The 27,695-nt window shown below is 33.0% G+C and overlaps 2 protein-coding genes across 2 annotated transcripts; one reads left to right on the top strand and one right to left on the bottom strand.

The window, feature by feature from the left end:
* Positions 1-1,460: 1,460 nt before the first annotated feature.
* Positions 1,461-3,694, bottom strand: LOC105794351 (1-aminocyclopropane-1-carboxylate oxidase homolog 4). Its single transcript, XM_012623498.2, has 3 exons — positions 3,198-3,694; positions 2,582-2,969; positions 1,461-1,932 (listed from the first exon to the last, which is right to left on the bottom strand). The coding sequence occupies exons 1-3, from the start codon at positions 3,632-3,634 to the stop codon at positions 1,684-1,686; spliced, it is 1,074 nt and encodes a 357-aa protein (XP_012478952.1). The 5' UTR covers positions 3,635-3,694; the 3' UTR covers positions 1,461-1,683.
* A 20,668-nt stretch (positions 3,695-24,362) lies between these two features.
* Positions 24,363-27,419, top strand: LOC105795892 (uncharacterized). Its single transcript, XM_012625545.1, has 9 exons — positions 24,363-24,519; positions 24,621-24,820; positions 24,927-25,337; positions 25,551-25,718; positions 25,871-26,059; positions 26,135-26,282; positions 26,520-26,670; positions 26,813-26,951; positions 27,018-27,419. Exons 1-9 carry the CDS (start codon positions 24,363-24,365, stop codon positions 27,417-27,419), a joined length of 1,965 nt encoding a protein of 654 aa, XP_012480999.1.
* Positions 27,420-27,695: the final 276 nt, after the last annotated feature.

The following is a 27,695-nucleotide window of genomic DNA, read 5'->3' as shown; positions in this document are numbered from 1 at the left end:
AAAATTATTAGGAATTTAAAATAATACCCATTTAAAATTTGTGGGTATTACATAATTAATTATCATATGCATTTTCTCACTTAATGAGAACAACATGTTAGAATAAATAAAGTAATGCATGTTTGAAGTATGGTAGATCAACTGAATCTAAAGATAAAAATTATTGTAAAGAGAATCTAGATTGTCATATAGTGAGGCGATGCTCTAAAAGAGATTCAAGACATAACTAATCATTAAAATTCAAAAGAAATTCAAGTATTTAAAGATGAAAATAATAAAATGAAAATAGTAAAATAATAAAATAGTAAAATAATTGAATAAATTTGTCAAGAACCATAGACATAAAATAGATTGACCAAGTAGAAAACGTAATTCAATTCAATTAAATTCATCTTTAACTCGTGAAGTTTTTGAACCAATAGTCTAAACATCTAAAGGTGTAAAGTCAATGGGGTAAAAATGATAGTCTGTAAATACAAAGTCCTAACATTAATTATAAAAGATATAATATTTTTTTGTAGTGGATACAATAACTTTTAAATATCTTTTCGGTCGATGATCCAATAAAATTTGACATCGTCTAATATTTATTGTTGCGCCTTTATATAAATAATTATATTGTGAAGTTTATTTAAAATCCTTGAAGGATTTAGAATGCTAAAAGCATATAGAAATTCTTGTGAAATTGTTCAATATGTTTAAATAAATATTTATCTTAATTGAAATGATGAGGACCTATGTATTTTTTTATAAAATGGTCAAGATCAAAGTTTGCTATGATTATTGTTGGAACTCCTGGAGATTCTTCCCCACTCATGGCTATTAGAAGAATGATGACTAATGCTTAGCATATCCGTTCAAGTGATCATTTGAAAAGTTAGTATTTAAGCTTAAAATGTATATAGAATCTTAGATATCATATGATGTTCAACAAAATTTTGTCTCACTAAGTTTGAAGCAACAAGTTATGCGTATTATAGATATGTGTACTCTTTTCATTTATTAAGAATCTTTTTCTTTCAAAGGTTTTATCTTGTTAAAGTTTTAACGAAACATATTATCTATCAATGAGTATTCAAGGAAAAGTGCTATAAATATATTTATTACATAAAGTGGATGTACATTAGAATAAGATGTTGGTTCAACTTTAAGACTCAAATGTCTATTAAGAAGATGTATAACTCTTAATGTTTATAAATACAAACTTTAAATATTATGAATAAATTATTATCTTATTTCTTTTCCTTTTATTTTATTGCAGTTTGCTTATAATTCCAACGGTAGTAATTTGATAAGTATTTAGTTTATTGGTGGGACATTTTTGTTTGTGAGGAATTGAATTGAACCCAACAACAGTAGTCTTAGAGAAAGTGTTGTTAATGCTGATGTCCAATTAAAAAAACAAAAAAAAAACAAAGGAATCAATCCAAGATGTAACAGAGCAGATGGAACGGCAGGTGTTTGCTAATAATAACCATAAAATTTTTATTACTTTCAACTCATAGGACATTAATTTTCAACTAGCAACCATAACCTTCAATCACTAACAGAAACACAGTATGGTGATGTGAAAACTACGATTATCCAACTTTCTTATTGTACATTGACATAAAAATAGAAGAGTCTAATATTGCATAATAGTCTTACATTAAAAGCTACAAAGTATTATGTATATATATCCTCTTACAGCTTATAGAAATTTGTCAAAGTTTTCCCATCCAGTTCCTTGGTGAAGAACCTTCTCATGTAGTCATTATATATAAACTTACGATAGTGGGCTGGTTTCTCTGGTGAAGTAAGTTCAGCAAATGGTCCATATAAGGCTTCCCTGGCACTTGGGTTGAAGAAAACAGCGATCGACACTCGGGCTTCTTCGGAAGGATTTGCCAGTACTCTGTGCTCCACACTTTTATACTCATCATTCGACATTATCTGGAAATTGCCGCAAAGCACCACCATTCGTAGCAACAAATAAAATCATTAGCAGTTCCAATAATTACAAAGACAACAATACTTCAACTTCTAATAGGCTCATATTTTACATTTAGTAGAATGCATATTCACCCGGCTTGATTCAGACGAGAAGCTACATTGATTTAATCTTATAGCTAAGTTGATTTTTCTCACTTACAGGCTGATTGCCCTAGGGTTAGATGCATGTAAAATTTATCACAAACCATTCTTCTGCAAATATTGTTGTAGAAAATATAAAGATCAAACTCAGCTCGACCACAAGATTAAATTGAATGGAATCACAAAAAGGATGGTTCTATATTTTATGTTGAAATATAATTTTTTAATATTTTTATTGATTTCTTGAATTTCTATAAGTTTTCATGATTTTTTTTGGGTTTTAATATTTTTTACAATTTTTTATTAAAAAGTAATAAAAATTAAAAGTTTTCAATTTATTAAAATTTGAAAGGGCAATGCTTCAATCAGATGTTGGGAGGGTAAGAAACATCAATTCTCCAAGTTGAAAGCAGAACTAACTGCTACCATTCTATCCAATGGAACTTCAATAATGTAAAATTTATTCTCTAATGTTGTAAATTAGGCTTTCAGCCTCTAAAAGGCCTACCTGAAGAATATCTGCAATGTTTATAACAAGAGCTCCATGAACAGGCTTGACATCCACCCACTCCCCTTCATGCTTAATCTGCAGCCCACCAGTGTGATCCTGCAGCAACAAAGTTAACACTCCCGGATCTGTATGTGATGCGATGCCCACAGTCAGATCAGGCTGGGGGCAGCATGGATAGTAGTGCCCAACCATTACTCTTGCATCCAAACATGTAGTATTCTTGATGGTATCCTTATCCAATCCCAGCCCTTCCGACAATAACCCCATCAGCTGCTCTCCTAATGTTGTCGAATGTAAGTTCCATTGAACCACTTCGTCTCTACAAACCTCCGGAATGTGCTCAAGCTCCGGGAGAGTAGGTCCTAGTCTTATCTGGAGTGTATCCCTATCATTTCACCCAAAATTTTCAATTTTCAATGTGTGAATCCTATCCAGAATTATTTTGGTCAAAATTGGGTTTGTTTTGCTCTTTAATTTTGCTTGAATCTCTTCTAAAAAAAACCTAATTTTCAATCAAAGCCAAACACTATCATCTACTATTGATACGAATATATCAATCAAAATTGGGAGGAAAAGATAACCCAATTCCACAAAACACAAATGGATAAGATACCTCCAGCTAGCCGCTTTAGAGTGGAACAAGTCAACGTTGGAAATGAAGGATACACCGGTTCCGGCGTCACGACGGTAGAACCTGGCCTTGACGTCGGTGGGCAGCTCATGGAAGGCTCTGATGGAAGCGATCATACGGTCAAGAACCTGGACGGGAATTCCATGGTTTACAATCTGAAAGAACCCAAAGGATCGAGATGCAGCGGCTATTTGCTCCACGACCGTCGAACGGGTCCCCGAGAGGTCGATGGTGGGTATGGCAACCGACTTGGGTTTGGGTTTGAGGTCGGATAAAGTTTCGGGTGGGTGAACGAAGATGCGAGGGATAGTGGTGAGACCAGAATCGACTAGCCCTTTTACTCCGATTTTTGAGTCATCGAATCTTTTTACTTCTTCGGCTCTATCGTACTGGTTTCCGGAATCCACAGTTGTCGCCATTCTTTTTCTTCAGCTAACAAATGAAGTGAAGCTGTGGGAAGGAAGATTTGTAACTTAAGAACTAAGTTTATAAAATAGCAATTAGCAAGATACATCTCCACGCTATTGTACTTGCCTGCCCCACGTACCTTGTCTTTTCTTTCAAACTTTCCATCCTGGGTCACACCAATATATTAGGACTACACATGAAACATGATATATTGCTAAATTAAAATATTTCTTACAGTATTTTGAGGCTAAAATTATAAAAATGTAATTTTAAAAAATAAATCTTATAAAAAAATAAAATTAAAGGAAGCAAAATTTCAAAGGAAAAAAAGTACCATAGATATTTATATATCTATATTATTTTTGCTTTTTCTATTTTATGAATGTTTCCTTCTTTGAATTTTATGCATGTTTTTTAAAATAATTTGAATTTCTTTTGGGTCAAATAGTCCATATATGCCAAAGTTTATTAGTTAAAATAGTCGATTTTTTGAAAATTTAGAGAAATAATTTGTTTTTAAAGAGAGAACGTGAAAGCGCGCCCAACTAGATGCGATTTCCTTTTAAGTTGTAATTTTTGAATTTTTTTGATACAATTGGTTTTTTTTGTTTGATGGTTAAATGTTAGTAGTTTTGTCGTTGTGTTCTAGGTTCAATTCCTCTCCTACTTACATTTGTACTTTTTATTTTATGTTGTTTTGAACCTTTTTTTATTTTAATATATTAACTTCTTTAGTTAAATGGTTAAATAATAATTTTATCCTTGAAATCGGCCAGTTCAATTCTCCTTTTCTAAACACATTTGTAAATTTTATTTCATGTTGTTTCAAGCTTTTTATTTTATTTTAATTAATAAATATATTGTTTTCAAAATTTTTATTTTAATTCATCTTTTAAATAATAACTCTTTTACTCATAAAATCAAATAATTATTAAAATTATTATTATTTTTAGTAAATATAATTTTATATGTGTGATATTTATTTTTCAATTCATATTATGAGTGTAGTAAATTTTAGTATTATATTTTTGTGCGGGTAATTAAAATATTTCACATATAAACATAATGATATTTGAAATAACTAATTGAAATATTTCACTTATAAAAATATTTGAAATGTCATACACATAATGTAGATAAAAACAATGATATTTTAAATATTTTACATATAAAATAATAATTATATTTGAAATAATTTTTCATTTTATAATATTAGAAATCACCATACCCACAATATACATGCAGAAAATAAATATTTGACATATAAATATTATATATCAAAAATTTAGTTGATGTTTATATTATATATAAATGAGTTATTAATTTCAAATATTTTAACATAATGATAAATGATATTTATTATTTGATTTTATGAATAAAAGAGTTATTAATTAAATATATTTAAAAGATTAATTAAAATAAAAATTAAAATAATATATTTATTAATTAAAATAAAAATTACAAATATATTTAGAAAAGGAAATTGAACTTGGATCTTAAGGATGAAATTATTATATTTAAACATTTAACTAAGGAAGTTGATATATTAAAAATATTAATTAAAATAATAATAATAATAATAATAAAACTTAAAACAACATGAAATAAAAAATACTAATGTGAGTGGGAGATAAATCAAACTTAGGACTTAAGAACAAAACCACTAACATTTAACCATTTGACCAAAGAAATTGATTGCATTAAAATAGTCAAAAATTACAACTTAAAGGGAAAACGCGTCCAATTGGGCGTGCTTTCTTGCCAACTGGCAGAAAGCTGCCCAGCTAGACGTACTTTCACACACTCTCTAAAAACAGCCTATTTCCCTAAATTTTGTTAGCATATATGACTAATTTAGCTTTTTCTTTTTGCTACTTTTTGTTTTTTTTTTTTAAATTTATTTCGAAAAAAATAAAGTGATATGGCATGTTATAAGCGTGCCGTAATAACATTTTTAATGGATCTAAGTCTTGGAATAATAGATATAACATTTAGAAACTTTAGGTACTAAAGTGAAGTAAATTAAAATTTTAGGTATCAAAGTAATAATTTTGTTATAATTTTGGGGTTAAGTTATGGGTTAACCTAAAAGATAAATTATTTTAAGCATAATGATATATTTAGCCCTTAATGTTTATATTTTTTTACCAATTTGACCCTTATTCATTTTTAGCTAAATTTAGTCCTTCACCTTTTAAAAAGTAGTAAAATAATTTTTTATTGAAATGTTGATTGGAACATTAATTTTTTAATGATGTTGGCATGGTAACTTGTGTAACAATCCACATGTGCTTCATGCTGACATAGCACTATTTATTTTGTATGTCACGTTAGCAAATAATTTAAAATTTATAAAAATATTAAAAATAATAAAACAACTCAAAATAAAAAATATAAAAACTCATAAAAATTCAAAAATTAGCATGAAATACATGTGAATTGTCATACGACTTGCCATATCTAAAAATTTAACATTTTAGTCGGTGTTTCCATTTAAAAATAATAATTTGACTCTTTTTAAAAAAATTAATAGTCAATTTTGACTGATTTTAAAAAGATAAGGATGAAATTTAAGTAAAAATAATAACAAAGATTAAATTGAGAAAGAATGTAAATATTAAGAGTATGCCTATTTTTATAAAAGCTAAATCACATAATTAGTGTAATGTTATTTTGTGGATTAAAGTTGAGCAGTATAGTAAAAAGTTGATTGTAGTCCTACTGCATTTTAAACCCAAAACATTGTTTTAATAAAATGAACTATAACCCATTTTAAAAATAATAATTGATATAATTGGTAATAAAACAATATACATCTCCTGTTTCATGTTTTGATTTGAAGTGGCAATAAAATAAAAATATGAAAAGCCTCGCATGGTGGGGCAGTATCCACAAAATCAAGAAACATTTCCTTTTATAATTTTGTGTTATATATTATTAGAGATTATTATAATCATTTCTTTTATGTTTATATTAAGAAATATTTATTTTAATTTAAATAATGTATTCAAAGTTTATACTATTTTGGATTTTCGAATGATGAGTTTATTTCCAACCATCATTTTCAGATATTATGTTTTTTTTTTTTTGGTTCACAAAAAAGGAAGATGCGTATCCAACTCACTTTTGTTGCTTCCAAAAACATATGTTCTTTTTTTGGTGCTCCCAAAATTTTCCAGATTTCTAACCCTAAAACACTAACCTAATATAATATTAGAGCATAAAAAAAGAGTGTCATTCTGTTGGATTTTTTTAATCCAAGTATAGTTTTTCTAAACCAGTAAGAATATCTGAAAACGGTGTTTTTATATATATATATATATATATATATATATATATTAAATTATAAAAAGTTGTTTTAAATCATTTTAATAATCTCATTTTACAGATTCTATTCTTAAAATTACAGAATTTTAAAAGATTATAAACATGTTTTTTTTATATTTTAAACTTAATAGTTTTTGATACATCTGTTGTTTAAAGTATCATCATATAAATTACTATTTTTTTAAAACAACATTATTTTATGCAATTTTTTTAAAATACTACTTCAAAATAACTTCATAATATTATTTAAATAATATATAAATGGTCGATTGAGTCTTAATTCGATTGGTATAAGCATTGTTGTTAATACAAGAGAATGTGGGTTCGAGTGCGCTGAAACGCATTATCTTCCTATTTATGGGTTGGGGAGGAGCTATGTTCTAGGCATTAATTATGTCAACAAAAGCATATATAATTAGAACCTATAATGAAATTGTTCAATATAAAAATAGTATTTATAACTAGAAAATAGTTTATAAGAAATACAATTGGACTGAGTCAAGACTTTTAAATAAATACATAATCTGTTTTAATGCTTATACCTTATATAAAATCAATATTTAAAAAAATAAAACTTTTATATTTCAAACATAATTTTTAACTATTTTTAAATAATGTTTAAATATTTTAAACCAATATTAACTTTATTTCAAAAATACTAATAAGTTTGTGTTAATAATGTAATATTTTTATTCAAAACTACTCCACACTTAAAAAAATGTTGTTTTTATATAAAGAAATTAATTTGAAGTTTAAAAATATTTAAAACTAATTTTAACTAAATTACTGATATATATATATATATAATGTTAATACTTCTTAAATTACAATATTACTGTTCAAAAGATTAATTTAATTATTTTACAAATGCATTACACTGTTAAACGTATAATTCTGTTTAAAAAATATATGCAATCACTATTAAATGCTTTTTTAAAAATTATAAACCCCGGATTATTTTTGGTATATGTAAATTTAAAATTTGTTTTTAATCGGACATATTTTATTTGATTTCATTTAAAAAAATAATTATTTCTATTTAAGTTTTTGAGGTTAATTTTAACATACATCTTTAAATTATGGCTCGAATTCTCTAATTGAGTCATAGTAAGTAATTGCATTTTATCAATACGGTGATTCCCTCAGCCTAGCTATTAGCTTGAGTATTAAATACAAGCTCAAATTTGAAGTGGGTCATGTTTAAAAACACGCGTATTTATTAGACAATTTAGATATACAATACTTAAAAGAAAAACCTCGTTTTTTTCATATATTAAAGTTCTCATGTGATAGATGTACACATATTTACGAAAATATTTTATTAACATTTTGGAATAACGTGAAAGAAGAGAAGAGGATTGAGTTCATTTTTCTTTGATGCTAAAGTAAAAAAGATGATTGTAAAAACATTGTGGTGTTGTTGAGCAAAATGGAGAGAAGAAGAGAGTTTTGAGTTGGAAAGTACTACAAAGACATTTGTTGGAGTTTATGGAGCAAATTTAAACGTCCACGGCAAATGTTCTGGTTGAGATAAGCCCAGGCCCATTCTTTTACCTAATAATTGCCACAATTTTGTACTTTAGTAGTACTCTTATTTGTACCAAAAAAAGAAGAAGAAGAGTATAGTCTTGTAAAAATGATTGTTCAAAATCAATTTAAATAATTTTGCACAATATTTGTGGTCATTAATATAGATTTTTTTTAGATTTTAAAAATTAATTAGAGATCGGGCTTGGGATCTAGGGGTGTAATGACGAGCCAGATGCTTCATATTGGGGCTCGGGATTGGGGTTCGAGGTAGAATCAGTTTCGGTGTTCCCGAATGGCGAAACTCGGTTACCGCGTAGTCGTGCGTTCCTCTATTGCCATTGGGAAGATTCCGATTGTGCGTCTTTTTGGATCAGCATGTAACGACCTTGGAATATAAAAGGCCTCCCGTGTGCCATATACCATGCTGCGTACTCGCGCGTAGAAGCGACCCTCCCTCTAAGACATACAAGGAAGGGCGCATCGAATGTTGATCATTCCATAGAAAGATATACGGTTCATGTTTTCCCGCCCAATTTAAAGCGTCCCGACCTGAACCCTTTTTGTCCATTCCGTAGACTTCTGTGATGTCGACGGGAGGGTTCGAGATAGGTTGTGCACAACTGAACTGCCTCAATACCCGACCTCCATTGTGCCACTCCACCATATGGAAATGAATCAACGGTACATTTGACACGAACAGTTATTGCTACTCGATAACCCATAGAAACTGTAAATATAGACAACACGTTATTAGTTAAATTTTTCTTGTGCAATTATTGTATTTAAAAACAAAAGATTCGAAATCGTATTTTATGCCATCCCCAGAATGAGTCTCTATCATCATACGGTACATAGGTATGGTGAACGATCTCCCGATTCTCGGTACAATTGCCCATATAAAAAAATTAATAAATTATCAGATTATTTTTTTTAATGCAAAAAATGAGTATACTATACTATACAATTAAAAAATATATGGTAAAATTGAACTATATATTTACCTATTAACAAGTGGCTACCCATACGGTTGGTGGCTCACTGATGCTAAAATGGCATTCGGTATAACGCCCAAGACTGCAGTAGAAGGCAACAACCGCCCATTGTTTTCGTAGATAGCTTTTTCACCCGCCAAAGCTCGCGGTATAAGCATGCCAACACTGCAGAGCCCCAACTAAATCTTATGGCAAGCTCGAGATCCTCTAATAAAGGGAGATACATTATTTGGACTTTATTTTGATTGACGTCCGGCAATAGTATCCCACCTATAAATTACAGAATGAACACTCTTGCAGCGTGGATAATGTTCATCTGCGTTGGGCTGCTCGGAAGATGCTGGAAGTTTTCTTTTAACCAAGTAAATTTAATATAGGTTAATCGTCCTTCCTCGTCATTGGGGGGCACTCTTCCAAGTAACCGCTTGCAAGTGCCCCACGGATCGGGAACTTTTCCAAGCCTGGTCACTTTTTCACCGTTTATAGATAGCTCTAGTTGGACTACATGGGAGGTGGGACGTATGTGTCTCCGGGCGCCATCTTTCAACTAAGGCCGATATTAAATTGGCCCGTAGCTTAGATATCTGAATGTACGTGGTTACCCCAAAACCCGCGACATTTAAATACGGTAAAACTCTTCGATCGGGAAAATAACAGGGATCATGCAACCGAGGTATCAAAATTCGGTACAGATCCTGTGTTTATAGTAAATATAGAATGTTATATTTCTCGTTTAAAAAAGAATTTAAAATTAAATGAGACATTTTTCTTCTCGTTTACCTTATGCACATAGGCTGCAATGTGGTTGTTGTCATTTAAAATAATAATAGGATTAGGATCAATGGATCGACGGTAGTCGGCGGTAGTTGACGGTGAACGACAGTTGTCGGAGGTGTTTGGAGGTGATCGGTGGTTGTCAATCGACGGAGGATACTAACGGTCAACGGTGAGTGACAGTTATCAGCGATGGTTGGGGATGTTGGGTTGAAGTAGCCCATTTATAGTGGGGGACCATGGTGGGGCAAAATTGGAAAAAAGAAAAAAATTTGTGTTAAATTGGCCATCCTATTGCCCACCATTAGAAGGCCAAATTGGCCTTAGTCAATGACGCAGGTTGACACAGGCACAGGCTCTATCATTTCAACTTTTTTTTTTCATTTCCATTTTAAATTAAGTTTCATTTCATTTACATTTAATATCATTTAAATTTAGATCTTCCATTTAAATTTATTTATTTACCATTTCAATTTTTTTTTTCATTTCAGTTCTTCTTTTCATTTTCATTTATAATTTATTTTCATTTAAACTTTTATTTCATTTCATTTCATATTCATTACAAATTACATTTCATTTCTTATTCATATTTCATTTAATATTTGATTTCATTAATTTTTTCATTTAAATTTATTACTTTTTCCTAATATACATTTTTTTCATATTAATCACAACTAGTCTCATCTCAAGTTATCTTTTTCAATTCAATTTTTTTCAATTCATTTCATATTTTTCATATTAATTAGAAGTAGTCTCAATATCAAGATTATTTAAAATTTATCATATTTTATTTAAATTTTTTCAAATTAAATATAATTCCATTACAAAATTTAAATTTCACTTAAATTAAAAAAATTTCTCATTTCAATTTTTTTGGGTTTTTTTTTAGTTTTTAAGGCTTGAAATATTAAATCAAATACTAAGGAGTAGGCCTGTTGGTGCCGACCAATGACACCCCATTTTCCAGGCCTAGCGCAGGCCTGCCTAACATGTCATTTCACCTTTTTTTTTTCATTTCATTTGTATTTCCTTTGCATTTCATTTCATTTATATTTTCATTTCATTTCATTTACATCTACATTTAAATGAATTTTTCTCCATTTAAATTAATTTTCCATTTATAATTTCATTTAAATTAATTATTTTCCATTTAAATTTAATTATTTCTCATTTCAAAATTTTTATTTTCATTTCAGTTTTGATTTCATTTAAATTTATAATTTATTTTCATTTAAACATCACTCCATTTCATAATCATCATTTCATTTTATATTCATTTAACACCTCATTTCATTTCATATTCATTACAAATTACATTTCATTTCATATTCATATTTCATTTAACATTTCATTTCATTAATTTTTTCATTTAAATTTATTTTTCCTAATATACAATTTTTTTCATATTATTCACAAGTACTCTCATTTCAATTTATCTTTTCTCAGTTCAAATTTTTTTCAATTCATTTCATATTTTTCATATTAATTAGTAGTAGTCTCAATATCAAGGTCATTTAAAATTTTTTATTTTTAATTTAAATTTTTTGTCAATTTAAATATTATTCCATTAAAAAATTTTAAATTTCATTTAAAATAAAAAATATTTCTCATTTCATTCTTTTTGAGGATTTTTTTTTACGCTTGAAATGTTGGGTCAAATCCTAAGAGTAGGCCTGCTAGTGCCAGCCAATGACACCCCATTTCCCAGGCTTGCCTAACATGTCATTTCACCTTTTTTTCATTTCATTTCTATTTCAATTCCATTTAATTTGAATTTCCATTTTTTCTATTTAAATTTATTTTTTTCTCATTTCATTTAAATTATTTTTTTCATTTAAATTTAAATTTAATTTCTTCCTCATTTCATTTAAATTATATTTCTTTCCATTTTAATTTTTTTCTCATTTCACTTAAATTTAATTTTTTCTCTTGTCATTTAAATTATCTTTTTTTCTATTTTAATTTACATTTTTTTTCATATTAAAATTTCTCTCATCGTTATTTATTTCATTTTAATGTGTTTTAAAGTAAATATGTATCTATATTGTATTATATTTAATAAAGTGTATAATTTGAATAAAGTATATCATTTATCTAATTTTTCATATTTTTACAATGTTTTTACAAGAACATGCGCCTAATAATATATCATTCGTCATCTTCGAGTCTGGCATTACGAGACGATTGACCAAAAACATAAACACGATGTGGGCAAGTTGATCGGTTGTGTCCAGATGTTCGACACACAGTGCACAGTTTGGGTTCGCCCGTCTCTCTGACATCCATGTCATTTTGAATTCTCGTCAATTGTGGTCGGCCTTTAGGATGTCTACGGAGACTACAGTCAGACACCTTCTTGAAAGCAGGGGGTGGAACTTTCTAGTTTGAGACATCGGGCATTACAGGAAATTCGTTCGCCCATATACACAATGTGCGTTGCAATGTGTAAATCTCGTCTGTGAATTGTTCAACATTTAAGTTTGCCCTCACACACGCTGCATGAACATGCGAACACCGACATTGGAGAGTCTGAAATATCCCATACTCGCATCGCTTGTTTCACAAATCAATTATGTACGACCTAGGTGGAAGACTCGAACAATGGCTGATGTACTCTTGAACTTGGAAAGTCTCCAAATCGCATGAATATAATTCTGCGTTCATTGTTTGTGCCCTTCAACTATTTACCGCCATGGCTTTTCGGACGGCCTCAATGTACACGTGCCCAGCCTTGATCTGTTTAGCTTGTCTCAACCCCATCCTAGGCATCAATGTGGCCAACCTATAGAATGTTGCTGAGAAAGCAGCAGAAATCGACAGATAACGTGTTCGCCTCAATACAGAGTTGACCACCTCTACCAAGTTGGTCGTCATCTGCCCATACCGAAACCCCTCATTGTAACTTTAAGTCCATTGCCAGTTCTCCATGCTACCCAACCATGTCCGAAGATCTGTTAGTAAAGATGACATCTGAGATTCAAGTCTCGCGAACCTCTGCCCAAATCTTCGCGGTTCTAACTCATGAGCTGCATATTTAATTTGAAACCAGTATTTTAAAAACAACCAAAATTTTGAAAAGTAATTTTTGAAATAAACACAAAAAATTTTTTTTACCCATGTTCACGAGTTCTTTTTTCCAATATTTATTTTTATAATCTCTGTGGAAGTTTGTCGCGATGTGCCGGATGCAATAAACAGACCTACATGGAACCCCTGATCGCCTTATCGTAGCAAGTAATCCTTTCGATCTATCTGATATAAGGAAAATGTTGTCTTCTCTGACGACGTGCCTCTGCAGATTTTTAAGAAAAAATTCCCAAGACTTGAAGCACTCACGCTCCACGATGGCGAAAGCGATCGGAAGTACATTTCGGTTTCCATCTTGTGCAACAACAATCAAGAGTATTTGCGTGTATTTTTCGTACAACCATATCCCGTCCACCCGCACCATCGGCTTACAGTGAGGGAAGGCTTTAACACATGGCTCGAACGTCTAAAAAATTGGTGAAAAACTCGTTTCCCCAATTGTGTCTACTCATCTAATCCTTTATACGGTAGTGTTTGCAAATCAGTCACTGTCCCGAGCACATACTCTCGCATCCCGGCTATCCACCCTTAAAACTCGTTGTATGATGCATCCCAGTCACTATGTGACTCTCGCATCACCGTTTTCTTTGCCCACCATGCCTTTCGGTATGACACTTTATACTTGAATTGAGCTTGCATGTCCGCAATAAGGACCGACACCTGAATGGTGGGCGACTCTTTCACCAAAGGGATGATGTAGTTGCATATAGTTTTTACATCTAACTTTCTATGGTCTTGCGACATATGAGCAGATGTGCATGTGTGTGGACCTTTTAGTTTCCTTATCATCCACATCTGTGTCCGTTGCATTAACACGGCTCAAACACACCATTTACAACCACTTGAGGCTTTCCAACATTCTCCTACGTACAAAGACTGCGTCGACTTCGTTACTTTATAATCCACACCTAACTTTAAGCTAAGTTGTTTTATAACATGTACACAATCTTTTTTGTTATCGAATTGTTGTCCTACGAACAACTCTTCATCATTGAATTCATCATCAAGTAGGTGAACCGACACAATGTTTGTATATTCCGGGAACTCATGTGCAAGAGCCACATCAAGATCCACGTCGGTCATGAAAGACTCTGAATTATTTCTTATAACTATACCAGGGCTCGTGTTCCAGGTCGAATGGGGATTTGCATTTTCACACTCCACTGACCCTTCCTTGTCTATGTCTTCAGGGATGTCATCCAAATCGGGGACACTAAAATCATCATTGGGATCACAGTCGGAACCTTCATGACTATCTTTTATGGTGGCCAACACCTCTGGATGGATCTTTAGAGGAGTACACGAGTTTCGGATGTTATACGAACATCCACCGGTGTTTGGATTCTCGGGAGTTGGCATTGACTATCCAAAACTCGACTGATCTTTCCAGGAGACGTTAAGATCAAAATCAATTCCAGAGCGCTGGTTTGCTGGAATTACAACTTGAATGGGATCCGATTCATCTATCTCCGCGAACAACTCAACCGAGCTGGGATTTTTTATTTTAGGGGGGCAATAAATTGCTATCATTATCACTAGATCATCATCATCTTCAAGCTCAATTTTTGAGAACTTGAGCGTATCAGTTGAAACCGAAAATTTGTAAAACAGTCTAAACATTTGCTTTTTGCAACGGGTTGCTATCTTTGTACTGATTTTTCATTTTAAATTCGCCAGCAAAACACGCTTGTTGAATCTCATTCCTATTTTTTTCTGACTTTGAAATACACAGCCTTCTTCAGTTGTATTTATTATTTCTCCATCGAAATGAACATAAACAAACAAAATTTGGGAACTCATCTTAAAAATTTTTGCTTCCTTCTCAACAAAGAAAAAAACTAATATTTTTAATCTCGCTTTTCAACTAATAAAGCAAAGAAAAAGCAAAGAAAAACTCAAATGGAAGATAAAACACCTACTTATATCTGATAAATTTGGTGTTAGCCATCTACTAGTCAACAACAATTTTTTTAAAAATATACACTGGTGCCGGCCATCAGTGTCCCAAAGTAAAAAAAATTACCTTGGGACACGAAAAAAGTACTTGATGCCGGCCATCTACTGGCCAGCACCAAATTTTTTTTTTCTTACATCTTTGGTGCTGGCCATTACATGGCCAACACCCAAAAAAGTTTTTTTTTTTAAATTTATCTAGTGTCGCCATCAGTGTACCAATAAAAAAATTTGCATTGGGGCACGAAAAAAGTACCTGGTGCCAGCTATCTGCTAGCCAACACAAATATTTTTTTAAAAATACTGGTATTTTTGTATACCAGTATGATACGATTTAAAAAAAATACCCTGAAGCCGACCATTGGGTTCCCAAAGTCAAAATAATCAACAATTTAAAGCCTGACAAAATCATCAGGCAATCATGGGGCCAAAACACTATGTAGTACCGACCATGGGGTTCCCAAAACCCAAATCTACTGTTCATTTTAGGTCATTTTGGTGATTGTTTTTGAACTTGGGTCATTTTTATAAATATAAAGAAATTTTAGGTTAGGTTAGTAAAATAGCTGTAATATTATAAAATTATTACAAACCACCATTTTAATATTTTTGAGACTTCATTTATTATAATATTAATATAATTGTTGGGTTTCACGTTTTAATCCGTATATAATATTTCATTTAATTTAAGAATAAATATAAATATTTATTTTATATTTAAAATCATTTCTCTTAAATTGGAAACCGATTTTTAAAAATTGATTTTTTAGAAAATAAAATTGTTTATAAATGAAATTTTCTTTAAATATTTTAATTAAAATAAAAATTATTTCTTATAATAATTTAATTTGACATATTATTTTCTTTAATTGCTTTAATTTCTATTTTTTGACTATATCATTTTCATTTTTTAATATATTATTCTCAATTATTATTTCTAATTTTATGTTATATTATTTTTTAAATTCTTTTAGTTTTTAGAAGAAATTAATAGGGAGTAATTTAATATAATAATTTAAAAGGTCTAGCAACCACTTTTAAATTTCTCTAAAAAGTTGAAGAGAAAGTGGTTGTTCATTTTTTACAGGGTGGACTACGTTGAGGTCGGGACGTTTTCGATAGGGCTTGGAATCGACATTGAATGAGATTTGGGTTTTCAGTAAAGAATGTATATTTTCAACCCTATTTCGACCCGATTCATTCCTTATACATGGATCATTGGATGTGGATCACTAGAATAATTTTTTTACCACGCCATGGGTCATACCGGTGATCTCAATAGTGGTATCAGAGCCACTTGTACGATATGGATTCAGGATTAAATTTATTGGTTGATGCGATTGTATTAGATAAATGTTGTATACTATGTTTGATATGCATGGTGTTTGGAAATGCATGGTTATAGCCCGATAACCCATTTAATTTATTATTTGCAAAGGTTGTAATTTATAAACATGGCCTGCTGTCATGCCTTTCTATATTTCTTTTGTACTTCTCTTCTCATCTTACTCTCTCATATGTAAAATGAGTTTCTATAATTGCAAATTGTATGAGTTGATACGAACTAGAGGAAAAGAATGTTGGGCTACCTAAAGTGGAAAAGAAGCTTGAGAAGCTGCATAAACCTTTAGGATTCCCTACGATTTTCCCATTGGCTTGGGAGGAACCACCTTAGTTTTATGGACTAAAACCATTGTGTTTATTTATTATTTTATATTTTTCTTATATATGATACAATTGATTATATGTTAGCATGCATGTTATAAGATATTGATAAGATCAATTAAAGGATTAAATGGACAATTGTTTACCATTAATGGTGAGATTAATTTAATTTAAAAACCCCTCACTAATATGTTAAGTTAAGATTGCCTTCCAATATTTACCCTCGTTAAAGCCACGATCGATATAATGTGGGTTATGTTAAAGCAAAGTACATGTATTTATCTTGGTCTAATGTGAAGAATAAGAAAGTGATATTCACCGGTTATGATATTAGTTAATATATTAACTAGGTTACTCGAATAGGATTAGATACCTAGAGGCAAGAGATTTGGATAAATAATGAGATGATTGGAACAAAATAGAAGAGTTACATGTGATGTAATTAGCAAGTGTTGCTTACCTAAATAACCATAATCTTGAGAGTAAAGCCAAAGGTGACTTAAGAAGAGGTGAAATATGAATCCTTACCCACTAGAAAACTTTAGAGAAAGTCTTTTCGAAATTAAAATATAGGGCTATTAATTTTGAATAGAATAGTGGGAGCATCATTTAATAAAGTCCTTTTAATAATTATAATAAACTTGGTAAATGTAATCATGAGCATATTTTATTATTATAGATTAGTTATGGCAAACAACACAAGGTCTTTATCATTGTGATTGGTCCTTGAGAATGATAAGTTGAATGGCTTGAACTTCCTTGACTAGTTCCGTAACTTGAGGATTATCCTCAAACAAGAACATAAATTAAATGTTATTGAAGAACTCGTTCCTTTTGAACCAACAACTAATGCCTTTATAGTTGAAAAGGATGTTTATAAGATGACATGTTAGACATAAGATGTCAAATGCTTTCCATCATGACTCCTGAGTTTCAAAAGAATCATGAGGATATGGTTGCCTATGATATGATCCAACACCTCAAGGAATTATATGAGGGGCAGGCACATTAAGAGAGGTATGAGACCTTTAAATCTCTATTTCAATGTAAAATGGTGGAAGGAACTCCTGTGGGAACTCACGTTCTCAAGATGATAGGCTATATTGAAAGCCTTGAAAAACTAGGATTCCCTCTAGGTGTGGAGTTGGCCATCGATGTCATCCTGCAATTGTTTTTGGATAGTTTTAGCCAAATTGTCCTTAATTTCAACATGAATGAGATTAATAAGACTTTTCCACAGTTTTTCAACATGTTATGAATTGTTAAGTCTAAGGCAAAGCCTAAGGAAATGCTAAGTCTAAGGCAAAGCCTAAGGACAATGTCAAAGCCAAGCCCAACAAAGAAAAAGCTGCATTGAAACCTAAAAGTGGAATTGCAAAGGAAGGAAAATGTTTCCATTGTGTTAAGATCGAACACTAGAAGAGGAACTGCCCTGCCTATCTTGAAGAGATCAAGAAGGCAAAGGAAGACTGAGCGTTCGCTTCAGGTATTTATGTTATTGATATTAATTTATCAACATATACTTCTTGTGTATTAGATACTAAATGTGGTTCTCATATATGTACCTCTGTACAGGGACTGTAAAGGAGTAGGAATCTAGCTAAAGGAGATGTGGACCTACGAGTTGGGATTAGAGCAAGAGTTGTTGCATTAGCTATAGGAACACATATATTATCATTGCCTAGTGGATTTGATTTAATTTTGGAGGATTGTTATTTTGTGCCCAGTTTGACTAGAAATATTATTTCAATTTCTTATTTAGACAAAATTGGTTTTGAGATAATTATTAACAATAATTATTGTTCATTTTATCTCAATAATGTTTTCTATGGTTCGACACAATTAGTAAATGACCTCTATATTTTAGATCAAGATAGACCCATTTATAACATAAATACTAAAAGATCAAAAATAAATTACTCTAATCAAACTTATCTTTGGCATTATCATTCGGGACATATAAGTGGGAAGCACATATCAAAGCTCTACAAATATGGGATTCCAGATTCTTTTATTTTCGAACAATTGGATATATGTGACTCTTGCTTGTTAGGTAAAATGACTAAAACTCATTTTAATATTAAAAGTGAGTGAGATAGTGATTTATTGGCTTTAATACATAATGATGTATGTGGACCAATGAACGTACAAGTCAGAGGAGGTTTTCAATACTTCATTACTTTCACTGATGACTTCGATATGGGTATATTTATCTTATGCGTCCTAAATCTGAAGCCCTTGAAAATTTCATGGAATTTAAAAATGAAATACAAAACCAACTAGGTAAAAGTATTAATGCACTTAGATCGGTTTAATGAGGAGAATACTTAAGCTTAGAGTTTGATGAGTTTTTGAATGAATGTGAGATTATCTCACAACTTACACCTCCTAGTACTCCATAATGGAATGGAGTTTCTGAAAGGAGAAATCGAACACTGTTAGACATGGTTCGATTAATGATGAGTCATATTGATCTTCCTATTTCCTTTTGGGGACATGCACTTGAAACAACTACTTTCACACTAAATTGTATTCCTTCTAAATCGGTTCAAAAGACCTCATATGAGATGTGAACTGGGAAGTGCCCTAGTATGTCTTTCATGAAATCTTAAGGTTGTGAAGCTTATGTTAAATGCCAGACATCTACTAAGATCGAACCCAAATCTCAAAAGTGCATCTTTATGGATATCTTAAGGAAACTAAAGGATATTATATCTTTAATCCTACCGAGAATAAAGTGTTTGTTGCTCAGACAAGAGTTTTCCTTTAAAGAGAGTTTCTCTCTAGAAAAAGAAGTGGTAAAAGAATAATAATCGAATAAATTTAAAAACAACAACAAATCACTGAACAATAAATTGAGCAACAACAGGTTCCACAAGTTGTTGCAAAATAATCAACTGTTTTGGAAACACAACTACTGCAAAGATCTTTAAAAGAATTCCATGTACCTAAGATATATGAATTTCTCATTACAACACATGGTGATATTTTACTTATGGATCAAGATGAGCCTAAGACTTATAAAGGCGAGCCCATATTCTGAGAAATGGATTGATGCCATCAGTTCTGAGATGGATTCTATGTCAGAAAACCAAGTATGGATCTTGGTTAACCCACCTGAAGGGGTTAAACTCATAGGATACAAGTGGGTTTTCGAAAAGAAAACTGACATGGATGGTAATGTACAAACATACAAAGGGCAGTTAGTCACTAAAGGTTTTCGCTAAGTTCATGGTATTTTCGCTAAGTTCATGGTATTAACTATGATGAAACATTTTCTCCTATTACTATGTTTAAATCCATCTGGATCTTACATGCAATAGCTGCATTTCATGATTATGAAATCTAGAAGATGGGCGTTAAAACAAATTTCCTTAATGGGAAACTAGAAGAGCATGTGTACATAACACAACCTGAAGGTTTTGTCGATCCAATCATAGCTATTACATAAGTAAAGGAACCCAGATCTCACTAGCGATCCAAACATATACTTAGGCGCTTTCATCTTATTCAAGAAATCATTGATCGAGGAGATGAGAAAATATGTAGAGTACCAACAGATGAAAACATCGTTGATCCACTGACAAAGCCTCTAACACAGTAGAAGTATGATCGTCACGCTAAGTCACTCGGTATTAGATATATGACTGATTGGTCTTAGTGCTATTGGGAGATTGTTAGAGTATGCCCAAAGGCCAATCATGAGATTATTGTAATCACATACTTGTTTTAATCATGAGATTATTGTAATCACATACTTGTTTTACCTTGTTTATTAATATAAGGCATTGTCATTATTATTTCAGTTTCCCTTTCTGCGTATATAAATAAACTAAATTGAAATAAAGTCCTAAGAAAATATGATTAGTCTTAAAAAGGTCCTTAGTCAAGTATTATCGTGGGATTGGACAATAATAATGCATTGAGACTAATGTATAATTGATTGATGACAAAGAATTGTCATTGACATAAGAATGTCAAAATCAATACATGAGTATGTGTTAAAGGACAACATACTGGGCTGCCCCACTATGAGTATGTTTCTTGGATTATTATGTAATAGTCACAATATTACTCATAGTAATAACTATGTATATGATCCTCTAAATTGAGATCATCATTGTCCCAACATCGTGAGTTGTATATTTTGATACAATCAAAACATCCATCCTAACAAGTTGTACTATAACTGTAGCTCCCTAAATAATTTATTTCTGTTACTGTAAATCCTGACATAAATGAGTATCTGCTTTTGTGGTTAAGTGTTCTGGGTGTGTGTTTGAGGTCTTGGGTTCAAGTCTCACTTTTGGTGAATTCTGTTATTTGTTATCTAAGCCTTATCCCCGTTGGGTGGGCTTATGTTGTATTGTTTGTAAACTCATATCAAAAAGAGCCTACTGGTTTGAGTGGTAAGGAGTTAGCTTGCTGGAGGTCTTGTGTTCGAATCCTCGCGTGAGTGTGGGTGTTATTTTTGGCATCGGTTGTTGATAACAGTTCGGTGGTAGTGGGATTCTGAGTTGGTTAGGTTGTTAGTGGATGTAGTGGGATTTTGTTTAAATCCTATTTTAATTTATTTTATTTTCTCTTCTGAAAAGTCTGACATTAGTTTTCTCTTTCCACATTCTTCTTCCTCTTCATTTTCCTACAATTCTATCTATAATCTATTGTTGTATTATTGTATTTCAAAATTTCGGTGTTCATCGTGTGATTCTGGTAAGTGAGGTTTCGTTTGACTGTAGGTTTTGGTTTCTATAAACTATTTGGGATTATTATTTATTTTGGAATTTTAATAATGGGGTAAAGTAGGATAAAAGTAATTCTTTAAGAACGTTTGGTGCAAGAATAGGCAGAGAACATGTGGTTAGTGCTCCAACGGCCTAAATCGTGAGAGTAATAGTTTTTATCGGCGATAAGTTTATTTGTGCCATTCAATTTTTCATTGTGGATTTTACAAATGTTCTGTTAATCAATCGTTGAAATGCTATTTTTTAGGTTCTGGTGGTTTCAGCAGTGGTTTCGCATCAAAATCGAACTAAGTGTGTACCTAAAATATGAGAAAATGAGTTTTGGTAAAGCTAAAAATTAGGATTATCGATGTCACACGGGCGTGTGGCTGACTGTGTAACTATCAAGGGTGTAGTCGTGTGACTGTCGAGGGTGTGGTCGTGTGACTGTCAAAGGTATGGTCGTGTGTGAGACCCAGCTTTTTACTGGTGAATGTGTGGCCATGTGAGCTACATGGGTTAGGCTCGGTTGGGCGTGTAGGCCACACGGGCGTGCCTTTGTGGGGAAAAAATTTTAAAATTTTTCCTAGGGTCGTATAGGTCATTTTGATTGACTGTGGGCCTATCGTAGGGTTGGTAAGGGCTAATCAAACCCTTTTTTCATGTGATCTGATATTCTAATAGTCTAATCTAAGTAGGAAACTGATATGTATGTCTAACTGTACTATTTAAGTATGTATGTTATCTATACACGAGCATGTTAAGCATGTTAAATCTGTTATTTCTGTATCTATATTCTGTATCTGTGTTTGGAGTGAGATTTGTATATGCGGAGGAAGTGATATGTACAGTGACCTTTTGCCTATATTCTAGTAGCTTGACTGCATATTATCTGTTATGTGTCGTTTCGACACTATATAGTATGTAAGGATGGGTGTGTGTTTTTAACCCCACATGGTGTGATGGGATAAACGGAGATGGTGTGTAGAAGATAGGGGTAGGATTTTGTATATCTGTTTGGATTATCTGATTCTGAAATCTGTATCTGCTAAGGACTTAAATCTGTATTTGTATCTACTCTACATATAGGAATACTATGTACATTTGCATGTCGATCTCTATTGGGTTACACACTGAATTTATGAAAACTCACATATGATTGTCTGTTCTGTTCAGGTAACCCTCAGACATAGGCGGGTCAGTACGACGGAGGCTTAACGGTGACCACTAGTTAAAACTGCCTTTGAGTTTTCAGTATTTTTAAGATTTTTGATTTATCTGAGAGTTTGTAATTTTTGAGACTCTTTGTATTGTATGGTTTTAATTGTTGGTTTTGGTTTTGATTGTTTTCTACCCTGCATTGTTTGTTGAAATGATTAACAAAAACGAAAGTTTTATGCAAACAAAGGTTTTTCCGGAAACACAAATTGGGTTTCTAAAATATAATGACTTTTATGATTTTCGATGCAAACTATATTTTGCTGAATGAATAAACCCACAACGGTTTTGATAATAAACAAGTAAATGATTATGTTTTGTAAAATTTGGACACTTTATAACAAGTAACTTTTTAAGGTTTCTGTCAAAATAAAAATAGTTTCAAAACCCTTCTTCGTAACACTCCCAAATTCAGCCATAACGTCTAGGCCAAGTTTGGCGTATTACATTTAATAGTATCAGAGCCAGCTTGCAAAACTCAAGCTATGAATTTTGGGTTCCAAAATTAGGTTTGAAAAAGAACTGGTTTGTAAACAAAAAATTATTTCTTTTTAAGTACGTATGCGGTACATTGAGTCTCCAGCGTTGATCTTGTAAGTAATTCTGAACTTAAAAAATACTGTAGTTAGACTCTTTGAGAATGAGTCACTATGCTCGAGGTATGGTGGCATCTGAGTATGAGAAGTGTGTCCGTTTTGAGGAGGGTTTGAGGGACAGTCTAAGGGTATTAATAGCTCCGCAAAGGGAGCGAGAGTTTTTCGTTTTGGTGGATAAGGCGAATATCGTCGAGGAGGTTGAGCGAGTGGAGTGCCAAAATAGAGACCGAGAGAAAGGAAAGAATAAGAGGGATTTGGAGTCTTTTAGTTCTGTTCAGAGGCCTAAGAAATGGGCCAGACCTGATGGGCCTACTAGAGTGGGAGTCCCTATTGTTCCTGCTGGAGTTCAGCCTTGTAGTGATTGTGGTAGGCGCCATCCACGTGAGTGTTGGAGGAGGTTAGGGGCTTGTCTGCGATGTGGGTCACTAGTGCATCAGATTAGAGATTGTCCATATCATGCTGATTAGATGCAAGCTACAGGACCGGGTTTTGTTTAACCTCAGAGGGTAGTTCAGCAGCCACCTAGGGGTCATGGTATGGTTAAGGTTGGTAATGGTATAGGCTGAGGACAAAGAGAACTGGGCAGAGGTGCTAATCAGACTGAGGTAAGGTAGCCTGGACTAGTTTATGCTACTCGACTTCGAGAGGATAGAGACACCCCTGATGTGATTAGGGATACGTTTTTTTATTTTTGATGCCCCATATACTTCTTTGATAGACATAGGTTCTACACACTCTTATGTAGCTAGTTCAATTTTTGAAAACTTGGGGATTTTTGTTGAGTGTACTTCTGGTGAGATCTCTATGCTGAGTTCGTTGGGATAATATGTTCGGGTAAATAGACTATATAGGAATGTACCGCTGGAAGAACAAATGGTTGTGTTTCTGGCAAATTTGATGGAGCTACCGTTTGACGAGTTTGACTTGATTCTTGGTATGGATTGGTTAGTAGAGCACCAAGTTAGTTTGGACTACATGACTAAGAGGGTCATTCTGAAGACCGAGGATGATACGGAAGTGGTTGTGATCGGTGAGTGTCGATATTACTTATCTAATGTGATCTATGCTCTAGTGGCTTAAAAACTAATTTGAAAAGGTGTGAGGCATATTTGGCCTATGTCAGTGTTTCAGTTTCTAGGGGCTCTTCTAACGAGGATATCAGAATAGTGAGAGAATTTTTGGATGTATTTTCTGATGAGTTATCGGGTTTACCTCCAAATTGGAAAGTTGAGTTTGACATTGAGCTTCTACTGGGTTCAGCTCCTATGTCTATCGCTCCTTATAGTATGGCGCCGAAGGAGCTTACAAAGCTTAAGGCTCAACTTCAAGAGGTTTTGGATCATGGTTTCATCCATCCTAGTGTCTCTCCGTGGGGGGCACCGATTTTTTTTGAAGAAAAAGAATGGTACCATGAGTATGTGCATCGATTACCGACAGTTGAATAAGTTGACTGTAAAGAATAAGTACCCACTTCTGAAGATCAATGATCTATTTGATCAGTTTTGTAGGGCTTCGATATTCTCAAAAATAGATTTCTGTTCTGGGAATCATCAGCTTAGAGTTAAGGAAGTTGATGTTCATAAGACAACTTATAGGACTCGTTATGGGCACTACGAGTTCTTAATTATGCCTTTTTGTTTGATGAATGCTCCGGCTGCATTCATGGATCTGATGAACCTAGTTTTTCAGCCGTATTTGGATCAGTTTGTCATGGTCTTCATCAAAGATATTCTAGTGTACTCTCAGATTGAGGATGAGTATGATGAGCATCTTAGAGTAGTGCTTCAGATACTTCGAGAGAAACAGCTCTACGCTAAGTTGAGTAAGTATAAATTCTGGTTGCGAGAGGTAATATCTCTGGGGTACGTGGTTTCTGCTGAGGGAATTTGAGTTTACCCTAGAAAGATTGAGGCTATGCTTGATTGGAAATAGCATAAGAACGTTTTTGAGATTCGTAATTTTTTAGGCCTTGCAGATTATTATCGAAGGTTTGTTGAGGGGTTCTCACTGATTGCAGCTCCCCTGACTAAGCTTTTACCCAAGAATGTTCCTTTTGTCTAGACCGATACGCAACAATTGAGATTCAAGAAGCACAAGTCTGTTCTGGCTCAGGCTCCTGTTTTAATACAACCTAAATCTGGTAAAGAGTTAATGGTTTACAGTGATGCGTCGCACGTCAGTTTGGGATGTATACTGATGCAAGATAGTAAGGTTGTGGCTTATTGTTCTGTCAGCTTAAGTGACACAAGGGGAATTATCTGACGAACGATCTTGAGTTAGCTGTCATGGTGTTTGATTTAAAGATCTTGAGGCACTATCTGTATGGTGAGAGGTGTATCATCTACACCGATCACAAGAGCCTCAAATACCTCCTTACTCAGAAAGAGTTGAGTCTTAGGCAGCGTAGATGGAATGAGCTGCTTAAAGATTATGATTGTACGATAGAGTATCATCTTGGTAAGGCAAAAGTGGTGGTCGATGCTCTCAGTCATAGAGCGATATTTGATTTGAGGGCGATGTTTGCTCGTCTCAGTTTGTTTGATGATGGAGATCTATTAGCCGAGTTGCAAGTTAAGCTGACTTGGATTAAACAAATTCGAGGAAAGTAGTTAGGGGATAAGTCTTTGTTTCTTCAGTTTCGTCAGGTTGAGAGTGACAGTACTTCTGATTTAGGACTGAATAAGGGTGGAGTTCTGTGCTTTCGAGGACGGGTTTGTGTACCGAAAAATTCTAATCTGAGACAGTCAATTATGAGGGAAGCGCATAGTAGCCCTTGTGCTATGCATCCCAATGGTACTAAGATGTATTAGGATCTTCATAAATTGTACTGGTGGCCAGGTTTGAAACATGAGGTAACTAATTTCGTTTCTTGTTGTTTGACGAGCCAGCAAGTTAAGGTTGAGCATTAGTTGTCTTTGGGTTTGCTCCAACCCGCTAAAATTCCCTTATGGAAATGGGAGCGTGTAGTGATGGACTTCGTTAGTGGGTTGCCTTTAACACCCACTAAGAAGGATTCTGTATGGGTCATAGTGGATCGATTGACCAAATCCGCCCATTTTATTCCGGTTCAGACGGAATACTTAGTGCAAAAGTTAGCGAAGCTCTACATTTCTGAGATTGTAAGACTGCACGGGGTTCCAGTTTCAATAATCTCTGATAGGGATCATCGCTTCACCTCTCGGTTCTAGAAGAAACTTTATGAAGCTTTGGGTTCAAGATTGGACTTTAGTACTGTGTTCCATCCTTAGACCGATGGTCAATCAGAGAGGGTGATTCAGATGTTGGAGGATATGCTTCGAAGCTGTGTTTGATTTCCGGGGCAGTTGGAAGGATTTTCTGTCGTTAGTTGAGTTTGCTTACAATAACAATTTTTGGTATAGCATCCGGATGGCACTTTACGAGGTTCTGTATGGTCGTAAGTGTCCTACTCTACTGTGTTGGACTGAGTTGGGTGAAAAGCAGGTTTTGGGTCCTAAATTCATTTTTGATACTGAAGATAAAGTCAGATTGGTTTGAGATCATCTGAAGGCAGCTTCTGATAGACAGAAGTCTTATGCGGATCTTAAAAGGAGGGATATCGAGTACTCTGTGGGCAATTTTGTATTCCTTAAGGTATCTCCGTGGAAGAAATTTTTACGGTTCGGTTATAAGGGCAAGTTAAGCCCTAGGTTCATTGGGCCGTATCAAATTCCAAAACTTTTGAGACTAGTTGCTTATCAGTTAGAGCTACCTCTAGAGTTAAACCGTATCCATGATGTGTTTCACGTCTCGATGTTGAGGCGGTATTGGTCTGATCTTTCTCACATTGTCTCTGTTAAGGAGATCGAGGTTAAATCAGACTTGACATTTGAGGAGGAACCAATTCAGATTTTGGATCGAGATGTTAAAGTTCTGAGGAGAAAATTCATACCGTTGGTAAAGGTTCTGTAGTGGAATCATGGCACTGAGGAAGCTACGTGGGAATCTGAGAACATGATGAGTCAACAGTATCCTCATCTGTTATGATTAGGTAAATTTCGAGGCCGAAATTTCTTTTAGGGGGTAGAGTTGTAGCGCCCTAAATAATTTATTTCTATTACTATAAATCCTAACATAAATGAGTATCTGCTTCTGTGGTTAAGTGTTCTGGGTGAGTGTTTGAGGTCTTAGGTTCAAGTCCTACTTTTGGTGAATTCTATTATTTTTTATCTAAGCTTTATCCCTATT

This window comes from Gossypium raimondii, chromosome 3, assembly GCF_025698545.1.
Source record: "Gossypium raimondii isolate GPD5lz chromosome 3, ASM2569854v1, whole genome shotgun sequence".
NCBI classification, from domain to species: domain Eukaryota; kingdom Viridiplantae; phylum Streptophyta; class Magnoliopsida; order Malvales; family Malvaceae; genus Gossypium; species Gossypium raimondii.
This window is presented reverse-complemented; position numbering and strand designations above follow the sequence as displayed.